We start from the raw sequence: 11079 nt of genomic DNA, 5'->3' as shown, positions 1-11079 counted from the left end.
CTTCAATATCCATTTAAGTGTTCTCTTTCTCCTTTGCTACTCTGGCTATGTTTACTCTTTTTAAAATTATTACTTCTCTGTTCTCTTACCTATGAAGCTTAAGACTCTGTATTCCTTTTTCCTCACTTCTCAATGTCTGATTTATTATTGATGTTCCCAAGAAAACTTCCAATAAACTGGCCTTTTTAAGTCACAAATCAAAAATACTGTCATATCTTGGATTTCATACATTTTAATTCAACAAAAGGATGACTAAGTGTGGGAAAGTGAGCATGTGAGCATTATACAAGAGTGCCTCATGAGAAAAATCCCAGCAGGGTAAAGATTTTTCCACCAGCGTTATTTTTGGTTTTACCCAACCTATGCTGCATACAAAGCCACTGGTCCTCGGTATGCTGGTGAGGGCAACCCAACTTAGAACTGATTCCTAAACTTACTGGCTTGAGCCTTAAATTATTTTTAAGACTTCTCTGTAATTAAGACCTGCTGCGGAGGGTTCCCTACTATTTCACACTGTTAGAATTCACCTTTCTCTTGTAGCGTAGTCTGTTAAGGACTTTTTTCCTTTCCCATCTCCCCATTTCACTTTCTTAGATCTAGCCTCCTCGCTCCACCATAGTAATTGAATCCAGAGCATCTGAGCACCACACTATATCCTCCTCCTTTCTCGAACCTACAAATATCTATACAAAACCTCTGTAAGACAGAGGAGACACAATCTCTATTAAAACCAGATCTGCCTCACGTTATAAACCAGGCCACTGGCAAAGTCTGGGAGTAGAACACAGAGTCAGAGCCCTGCCTGGGGCTTTTATCCTAACGGCAGGATGCCACTCCTGCCAGGTCCAAGTTCACCTGAAATCTCCTCCATTTGAAAATCTCCCACCCCCAAATAATGACAGAGAAGGACAGTTTTCAAATAATTTATTAGGAATTTAAAACTGAAATCTGGAAAAAGGGTTACAGGTGTGGAGAGAACAAACATTGGAGTGTAATAACTTACTGGCTTAAAAACACAGCTTTATTTCTTTTAAAAAAAATGCCCACCCTGAAACCGGAGCCCCAGCCTCCAGGCAGTGGCAGCACTGGCCAGAGAGTGAATCACAGCCCAGCAGCAGCACAGCTGGCCTTGGATGTCTGGAGGGGGCACGGAAGCAGTTCAGCGCATATACCAAGAGGGAGGAAAGCGCTGTCCGCAGACCCAAATTTGAAGTATATAGAATAAAAATAAACCCAATAAAATGCAGCTCTTCTTTAATTAGGAAATATTTAAAAAAACAGACATACAGACTCTTGTCTCAGTAACAAAAATTATTGCTTTGTGTTTTCAGTACTGATCTGTTAAGTACCCTCTTACCTAAACAGAACTCTCCAAACGCATCGCCCAGGTCAGGACAAGCTCCGGCAGACGGGGAGAGATGGAAGAGAAAAAGGGCCCTGTGGGCACTGTGGCCCTCCCAGTCCTTTTCTAAATGCCCCTCTCCCTTACAGGGGCTCAGTTTGGGGGAAGAGAGGGAATGATTTTTAAAACTTAAGATGAAGCTGTTATTTCCCTGGGAAAAGAGTTTGGCTGCATCTTAATAAAAGGCTTAATCACTCCCCTTAACAAGGTCTTTGGTTCACTGAAATCCAGACCCAAACCTGCCCCGCGTACTCCTGCTGGAGGCTTCCCCTGGCAGAGTGCTCGTCAGCAGGGGCCTGGACCGCACCAGGGGAAGCCCCGGCAGGTTCTGGAGAAGGGACCAGATCACCCCCGCACAGGACAATGGACAAATTCCCACAGTCTTCAGAACACAGAGTAAAGCAAACGGGAAGCTGCAATTCTAGAATTCATATAATCCCTGAGAAGCCCTTAACCCGCCCCCAAATCACCACCCTAATGCTTTTCTCCCCCGTTAATGACTCCCCAACCCAGCGCCCTGCCCTTCAGAAAACGACCGCCCAAATCTCCCCCTGGCCCTGGCCGACAGCCCTTCCGATACCCTTGCCTCCGGAGGAGGATCCCCTTTCCCAGGAAATCTTGACGCAAGCGATAGTGTTTGGAGAGTGAATTCCTTTCAAAGTAACCAAGACAAGCAATGGCGGTAAAGCCCTTTACCTAAAGCCAAACTAGAGGCCGGCACTATGGAGCCCAGTGATGGAGTCTGTACATCGAGCAATTGGAAGCAGCTTTAACCCGCTCAGCAAAACAGCCGATGGCCGGTACGTTTCACCCCTGCCCCCCACCCCCCTTTCATTTCATCAGAGGTCTTAAAATCTTACAGTAAAAGGTGTACAAAAAAAGAACGGAGTCCTGTCAGGATTCTGCTGGAGAGTATTGCTCACGCTGCGGCACCAAGTCCAGGACCTGGAGCTGCTCCTTGGAGCCAGGCTGCAGGCAGCAGCCAGGTTCAGCTCGCGATATTTACATATTATACAGGAGGAAAAAGAAAACCCCACGTAAAACTAAACCTAGGAAAAAAAAAATTCTTTCAGCTGTAAGGATAGTGTTTTTCACTTAGCAAAATATACATTTGTTTTGTTCCATAGCGATGTCCAACGTTTTCGGATCCTTGGAGTTTCACACTTTTCAAAGCCTCACATTTACAAAACAGAAACAATTAAAAACAGTTTCTTTAAAAAAAATAGAAATACATCAGTTCCTCTCAGCCTTTGCTCTCTCTGTGTCTCTTTCTTCCCTTCAGAACTGCATTCTTGTTACATACCGTGCTTTAAAAACACTGACGACAACAACAACAGAGTTGAAAATATTCAAAACAGTTTCAAAGCCAAATAAAAATACTCCTCAATAAAAACTACCTAACACAATCACAAAGCCAATTCATAAAATATGTCTACTAGCTCGGGAAAGAGCAAACAACAAAAAGAAGGGGTAGCCCCAAAAAAAGATAAAAAAATAAAATAAAAAAATAAACCTAACAGCTAATAAAATAAATAAAAGAAGAATCGGTGGGCTGGGGGCAGGGAGGGGGGAAGCGTAAACCGTCGGTGGTTAGTAAGAAAGCGAGATGATCTCCTCGGGTTCAGTCCAGTGTGGTCTGGTCAAAGGGAGAGATCAGGGCAGGGCGGCAGGAGCCTGGCAGCCAGCCGGCAGTGTGCAGTTTGATTCAAGAAAAAGGTAACCTTGGCTCATCCCCCGAGGCTCACCAGATCCTCCAGCCGCTCGCTGTCCTCGGTTAGGTCACTGGGGAATCTGCGGGACACAGCAGGGGAGGGAAGGGACAAGATCTAGAACAACCAACAGCTTGTCTCTTGGGGTTTTCTTCCGGTGTGATCTGACAGAAATACTCGATACCCAAACTTGCCCCAACACAGACTTGCTCTGCATCTCGCTGGCACAGCGACGGGGCGCAGCAGAGATGCTTCCATCCTTAATGGCAATGTGCAGGCCTGGGAAACAAGGCCCCACACGCTGTGCAGCCTGCCTGCCCGGACCTGTGGCACTCCTGGCCCTCGGGATGCCTGTGACGTGGCGGGGTCCGGCCGTTTCACCAGCACTCAGCTCAGCGCAGCCCTGCCAGGCTGCCATGGGCTCCTGTCTGGACACTGTTCCCTGCAAGTTTTTGCCCTTCGTTTTGAAAAGCTAGTTGTTTTTTTTTTTCATTTTAATTTTAAGCCAGCTAACTTCAACTGTGTTTGCAAAGCAAACAGAGACCATCTACCAGTTCTCTCTCAGGTCCATCCGAGGACCAGAAACAGAACTGATCAGACTCAGATTTTCCTTCTGCCCTTCTCCCAGGCAGGAGAAGAAAAACCTCACTCCCCAGAGACATTGATCTCAGCAGCAGTGAGAACCACCAGCTGGATGAAGGCGGCTTCCCCAGTCACACAGCTGAGCCAAGCTTGTCTCTCAGGATCCCCACTGGGCTGTGATTCTGGCCAAGCCTGCAGACCTTTCCTCTTTCTATCGGTGCTCCCATTTCCTTCCTCTTTGCGTCCAGACACTAAGTGACCTCTCCACAGCACTCCCAGCCTGGGGAGCGTAAGGTAGGAACCCAACCTGCCAAGCCTCTGGTGCAGAAGAGAGCCCCAGGCTGGCCACAGGACTCCTCTCACAGGCTGGGTCAGGCCAGCGAGCCTCACAGCAGCATCCACAGCTCCTGCCAAGAGCCCAAGCAGAGGGGCCAGCTCAGAACTTCTCTCATTACCCGTTCCTGTTCGAAGCTCTCTTACCTCCTGCCTCCTTGGTCCCCAGCTTCAGTGATACCCATTGGTAAAAGCTGTTGCAATCAAGGGACCCTGCAAAGAAAGAGTTAAAATCCCACTCTTAAACAAAAGAAAAGTGAAGGAAAATTATTACCACAACAAATTCAGTCATGGCCCAGGCACTGGGAAAGCTGGTTTCTGTTGGAGGTGCCAAGTCTAAAGAGCACATCACCCTGCAGGACACTGCGTGAGGGCCAAGGCAGGCTCTTGGAACTTGGAGCCAGATCAGGGAAAGGTCTGGAGGTCAGGACCTTGAGTGGTGGTCAGGGAGAGCCAGCGGAGACCAGGGATGTGGGCTCCAAGTGCACTACTGCATTCTGCACCAGCTGCCTGCGGTCTGGGGCTCAGCGGTGGCATGGCGAATGCTGCAGCGGGTGGTATTTCTTAACCAGAAAGCAGGCTGTGGGCTGAGAGGGGGCCGCCCACTGCTGCTCACCTCCATCACCACATGGAGATGCAACCCCTTCCTCTGGCCGTGCCCCTCTCTCCATCCTCCTCCCCTTGCGCAGAGCCCGACAGGGAACACTCACCCCTAGGCTGTGGCCGAAGCCAGTGCTCGGGGCTGGACTGGCAGCGCTGATGTAACTGCTGACCCCTGAGTCCTGGTTGGCAGCTCCATAAAGCTCTGCCATCGGCCCGGGGCTGGTGGTACCCAGAAATCCACCGGTGCGGCTGGGGGTGGAACCTACAGGAGGCAGCAAAACTACGTAGTGAAGATCCCAAAAATGTAACCCCATCCCACCCCCCTCCCGCAGCCCATCGCAAACCTCGGCAACAGAACACCGCGCTGGGGAGGAAAGTAGCAGTTACCTGTCCCTCGCACCACGGCCGCCGCAGCCGCTGCTGCCGCCATTGGTCCATACGCAGTGAGGGGGATTGCTGGAAGAGAAGGAACAGGCATCTCAGGGACACTCTGGCTACATGGGAAACTCCTCAACAGGAGCGTTCATTCCCTGCTGCAAAATAGCAGGCCCACACAGACATATTGGCTTAGTGCATCACACAGGACATCAAAGGATGACAATAGGGAAGTGCACAGCCCTGCATTTATTAGTATCTGTTTGCACAGCGAATGTCGGGGGGAACTCACTAGCCATGCGCTGCTAAGCCCACACCCTGGAGCTGCTGAAGGCACGACGTGGAAGCGCTGAACCCGAAGTGGGCAATTTCAGATGTATCCTGCCGCTACTTAGTTTGCAAGATGCAGTTAATCTGAAGCTACAGATCCAGGTTTTGGCTGTAAACGTGGAGCAACGCAGCAGCTCAGGGACAGCAGCTGACAGCTCAGTGTCCTAAGGCTCATCCCCTCTTCTTTGTCCCTTGGTAGTATTCTCGAGTAACAGTTTAACAGCCTCTTTCTCCTTATTTCTCTGCTCTGCTCAAGACACACCATCCTCCCAACCCTTTTGCTCCTGCACTGCTCAAACCCTTGCTGTTCATTGTAGAAGAGCAGGAAACATATACCTAGGGAGCAGGAACTAGAAATGGCTTAATTAAAACAGTGAGTCTTAATTTGTATGTAGCAGTTCTAATTCCCAACTCCACTGCCACAGGCATCCAGCCCTCGGGGCAGGAGGTATCTAGCCAGTATGTTTCTCTTTGCCCTTAAAATGACTGGGTCAGCATTTCATGCTTGAATGTGAAATTCACTGTGATTCTGTTTAGAGCACCATAAAAAGAGGTCAGAACAAATCAATCGCGTTAAGGCCAAAACCCAGACTAGCTTATAAGGGAATATTTAGTAGCAGGCACCAGCCTGTGTCAAGCAAACGTCATATGAGGCTTATATCTGGGTTAGCCGCTCATTACAGGCCCTGGGCCAACGTGAGCATGTTGCTGCTTTGCATCACCCCCAAAGATGCTGTTCTGGGGAGGAAAGGCTGCTGGCAGCCACCCTCCTGGCCCACCACTGCTTCAAGTCCCTAACACACAGCTGAATGAACGCAGTTTTACTGAGAAAGGAGGCCAGGTCTTCTCAAAAGTACTGCAGTGCTTTTTCTAGGAAAAAAAACCCTTCCTGCCTTTGCAGCCTGTCTACTGAGACACCAGGTTTGTGTTGCGACGACAAAGCACCTGCATGTTAGCTCCCTGCGTGCTGGAGCAATCATCCCTGCTTGTGCCATCCCCTCATCTCAGTTCCACTTGCCAAGCCCCGAAAGCGCAGCCCGTTTACGCGCACGCATCCACTTGAAGGCACAAGGGCCCTCGAGCACTGCACAGCTCGCTGGGCCTTTGTAGGAACGAAGGGGGCCCTGCCCTTCGCGGGACCAACTTCAGCCTAGACATGGGAATCGCAGCTCTTGGCCTAGCCAAGAGGCTGCACAGTGACTGTTTAACAGTAGGTAAGCGTAACGGGAAGGGAAGAATGCCACAATCCCCAGCTGGTACTTCAGCGAGACACTCGGGACTGTAAGCTAACATGGCACCCAGCCAGGACAGCAGCATTAATAACTTCTTGTTGCACAGAGCCCTGGTGCACTCCAGCCGCCGGTGACAGCCAGACCCCAGGCGATTCACCTCTGCTAGGAAAAGGCACAGTGCAGCCGGGGGTGGATCTTGGAGGGAAAAGCCCTTTTGCCAAGTCACCAACGTTCCTCTACAAATTTTATAGGTTTTGCTGAAAAACACACATGTAAATAAACAACCGGACCCACATCTCCTTCGCTTGGCAACCAAAAGGCTCAGAGGTGGGGGTCAGGTGCTTATGCAGTTGCATACACGGTGTCAGGGAAGGGTTTTATTACGAGGGAGCTAGGATTTAGTCTCCCCCAACCTCCCTCAGGGAAATTTGTTCATTCGTGGCTGCCAACCTCAGCATTCCCAGGAATGGAGACTCCCTGAGGATCAACACGGTTCTGTGCCACAGAAACTCCCTTTCAAGCCTGTTCATACCACTAATTCCAGGAGAGCTTCCCAGAAAGCTTTTCCACACCCCCACTGCAGAGAGATTCAAACCCTGAAACAGGTGGGGGCAAGGAAGCACTGAGGAAGAGGAACACCATGGAAATGAGATGGCACACGGGGAGCAGGGTGCTACACAAAGCTGCTTTTCTACGACAAAAACCGTGGACAGGACAGAGCTGGGGAAAACATGGCCATGGAAGGGAGAGTAGACAGAAGGAGCATCACCTAGAGAGAACACACTGCACACAACCCAGGGGCTGAGGATCCACAGCGTATTTGCACTGTGAGGACACGGAGCCCGGACCAGTCGCTGGAGAATGGTCCTCTGCCCCCACTTCTTTCCACAGTTCCCTACAAGCACTGCAGGACTTTGTAGACTCTCACCACATTCGCTTCTGCCTGGGAAGCGTGTGTGGGAGTAGCTGGGGAGCCGCACCACCCAGAGCAGGGAAAGCATTCCCTGCAGCCCCTCCCGCTCAGGGAAACAGGATTAGAGTAACCAGGAGTGCCCCCACACCCTCTCCCTCCTCCCAGCACTCCAAATCTCATCCTTCCAGCAGCTCAGGTTAAGGTCATTTCTAGACCTTTGAGAAGTCACCCTGCTCTCTGCAGTTTTCCGTATCTGGTTTACACCCGGCCTGGGGCGAGGAGCTAAAAAGGAGGCAAGCAGCAGGAAACGCCATCTAAGGATTACATGCCTTCATTTGGTATGACCTGCATTGCCCTTCTCAGAGGCAATACACATGGCTCTGATTGCCTCTCCATCTTTCCAGCCCCAGCTTTGGACGGAGCTCATACAGATGGGAGAGGAAATAAGGAACGTATCCAGTCTAACTACGCCAGGCTGTGGAGCAGCGACACGACTGGAACAGCCCAAAGCCCCCTTCTCCCCTTCCAGCTTGTGAGTTTAGGAAATGAGCGGGACTGACCTGTGAGCTCAGGGAGGACGGGGGCACTCGGGAGAGGGGTCCGCTCTACACGGAACTCTAAAAACGAAATGCAAGACAGCTTAGGAATTCATCAAACGCCCCGAGGGAGACCCGGCAGAGAGACAGCAGCCGGGGTCTGCTGGGGGAGCAGCCTGCAAACCAGACTGCAACCAGGCCAGTGTCTTCTTCAAACTAATTTATAACTGGTGCTGAAAGGTGCTGGACTCCTGCCCCGGAGACTGAAAGGATCCATTATCCTTAGAATGAAAATCTGGCCAAGGCAGGGCAAGCGCAAGCTTCACTGTGCAGCCTCAGGTCTGCCCTGGAGCGCTGCTCTGCAACGCATCCAATGTGACCTCTCGGCTGCAATGCCGGTGGGTGCTCAGTACGTGCCAGGCTCATCTGGGCTTGGATTTACAAAGAGGCACTCGAAGCCACTACAACTGAGACCCATAAACTGGATTCGCGGAGAGCTTCCAGACAGCCAGGAGGCAACAGCAACTTTCAGCCATAGTCAGCCTGGGCTCACCTCAGGCAAAGAGGAAACCTCCCATTCCCAGCCCCTAACATGAAGACTTCATATATAAACCATCACACTGAGGGATGGAGTAAGGAAGGGATGCTCGGAGTTGCCACTTCTCTACAAAATAGCAAGACAGTCTTTTCCCTGAACGTGCTCTGCCTTGTTCCCCCGCCTCACAGAGAACAGGAGGGAGAAGAGGCCCCAGAAAGCTCTGAGCAGCTGCGGCAGAGCAGGTTCCAGCCATCGACTGCAGAATCCGTGTTCGGAGCACATGGCGGGGCTGGGAGCTTGAAACCACCCAGTCTGCCAGAGATCTGCAGCCCACTGCCCCAGAAGATGCCTTCTGGAGGCTGTGAGTGACCCAGGAGCTGTTCAGAACACAACTGTAGCATTGCAGGCGCCTGTGTTTTGAGTGCCTAGGAGTTCCCTGGCCCATGGAAAGCCACGTTTTAAAAATCTGTGCTACTTTCAGAGCGGTGGCAACTCTGGTAAAGAGAGACAGACACACACAAAGGCAGCGAGACAGGCAGAGCTGCAGGGGCCCTTCTGTGTCACAGCAGCAGCCCTACGGAGGAGGCTGACATAAAGGGCGACAGAGCAGCCTTGGGCTTTTCCTGCCACTGGAGTGTGAGGATAATCCTAATGAAGGACAGGCTGTTCCCACCTATTCCAGGGCTTCTCCCCTCCCCCTTCCACATCCGTCTCCAATTTAAAGAAAGACCAAACAGGGAAAAGGGTGAAAGGGGCAGAGCCTGGGTCATGGATCATGCCAGGGACTCCCGTCACCTGAAGGCAGACCAAAAAACCGAGCAGGGAGCACCACTCACCAGGGAACTGGTAAGTGTAGCCAGGTGCAATGCCAGTGTAACTTCGACTCGCGTAGGTGGCAGCTTGGAAGCCTGGATAACCTGGGAGAAGAGAAAAGGGCTCTGTTACTGCAGGCTCGCAGGGTCCACGTCCTCAGGGCCTGGTTGCTCGTGAGCAGCGCGACCATTAGCGTTAGAAAGCACAAACAGGGCTAACAGCAGAAACCCCAGGAAATTGCTGGGCAGAGCGCACAACACGTGCAAGTCCGCAGAAGAGTTTTAGCAGGCCCGTTCAATTTTTTCCTCGCTCCAAACATGTAAGGACATGGAGATTTCCTTCTGAGAAACTCACAGTTCTGCAGACTAAGGCTTTCTGATGCATTAGCTGGATTTACAAATAGGAGGAGATCAGGGAGGTGGGGGCATTTGAACGGCTGAATAGCTCTGAGTCACTTCTGCACTAGAAGTGCTGGCGAATGCAGGCAGAGCGCTTCTTCCTGGCACTGGGTGGCAGGACAATCCCTGCCGATCTCCAGGAAGCTGACCACCTGTACAGAACAAGCCTGTGAGAATGCAGGGCATTGACTCAAAGACGAATATTTGATTTGAGATCTCCCAAGACATGAATACATGGATTTCCCAGTGACTCAGCTTGAGCCTTGATGCTGTAAAATTCAGATGGCTTAGAAAGGGCAAAACCCAAACCCACAGGCTGGAGATTTATTTTCCCTCAATAAGTGAAAACATTGGGGAAAAAAATGCCCTTTTTGGGGTTTTGTTCAGTGACTAACTGCTACTCGGCAGGCTTAGCAAGGAGAGCCAGGCTGAGTACACCCTGCCCAGCAAGACCAGTGATGATCCTGAGCAAACAGTGTGCTCTTGGGTCAGCTCAAGCCTGGCTAGAACAGACACGGAGAGGGAGAGAAGCCAGGAACAGCACCCGCGCTGGAAGGATCATGCTTGACTCTCGAATCCAGACACGAAGGTTTGTAGACCTGGAAGTGGAGGCTACAAAGGACTTTTTTTAATCTTTTATCTGAACACATTTGCCTTAGAATCATTGATAGACATGAAACCCAGCCTGCTTGTCACCAGCTTCTCGTTACAAGACAGTTCCATGGCAAGTGTATAGTTTTCCCTGCAATACCAGGTACTTACTGTCTCTGAGAGGGAGGGAACAAAGTGAGTCAAAGCTTAACTAGAAGTTTTTACAGTCTTTAAATGGCAGTGAGGTCATTTATATGGACCACCGTTTCTGGTGGAACCTTGGGGGCTCTTTAAGTCATCAGAAAGCCTGTAGAAGTGCGGGAGGAAGATGCCAGGGCAGGGATTACTCCACACTCGGTTCAGCTATGTACTTACATGCCGTTCCACGAGAGGCATTAAAGAATTACAGTCCGTATGCCATGGCACTGGGGGACCGTTCGGGGAGTGCCAGAGGGCCAGGGGAGTGCCAGAGGTCCAGAGCTGCCCAGCCCGTGGCTGTGCCCCTCCGGCTGTCGCAGGGCACCAGTGACAAGTTTGCAGTTTTTCCAGGTGCCACCAGAGGGCAAGTTGTGATCGCAAACAGGGCGCCGAGCCCCCCGCAGCATCCCCGGCCTCGCACCAGGGAGAGGGCTGCCCTCCGCCGCCCTGCCCGCCCTCGCAATAAAACCTTTAAGCTGCTGCCTGGCAGGAGCGGGAGCTGGGGAGGAGATCTGTCCTTGGGCTT

The 11079-nt window shown here is 51.2% G+C and overlaps 1 protein-coding gene across 1 annotated transcript; it reads right to left on the bottom strand.

Annotated features, from left to right (window-relative positions):
• Positions 1-3950: 3950 nt before the first annotated feature.
• Positions 3951-9470, bottom strand: MSI1 (musashi RNA-binding protein 1; the record flags this gene model as incomplete). The annotated part of the gene is made up of 5 exons (XM_009701235.1): positions 3951-4239; positions 4737-4891; positions 5017-5085; positions 8040-8096; positions 9390-9470. Coding segments are annotated over 5 exons (404 nt in total), but the record flags the coding sequence as incomplete, so codon positions are not given.
• Positions 9471-11079: the final 1609 nt, after the last annotated feature.

This window comes from Cariama cristata, unplaced genomic scaffold (assembly GCF_000690535.1).
Source record: "Cariama cristata isolate BGI_N322 unplaced genomic scaffold, ASM69053v1 scaffold17185, whole genome shotgun sequence".
NCBI classification, from domain to species: Eukaryota; Metazoa; Chordata; class Aves; order Cariamiformes; family Cariamidae; genus Cariama; species Cariama cristata.
Note: the sequence above shows the minus strand (reverse complement) of the source record. Positions and strands in the feature narration are given on the sequence as shown.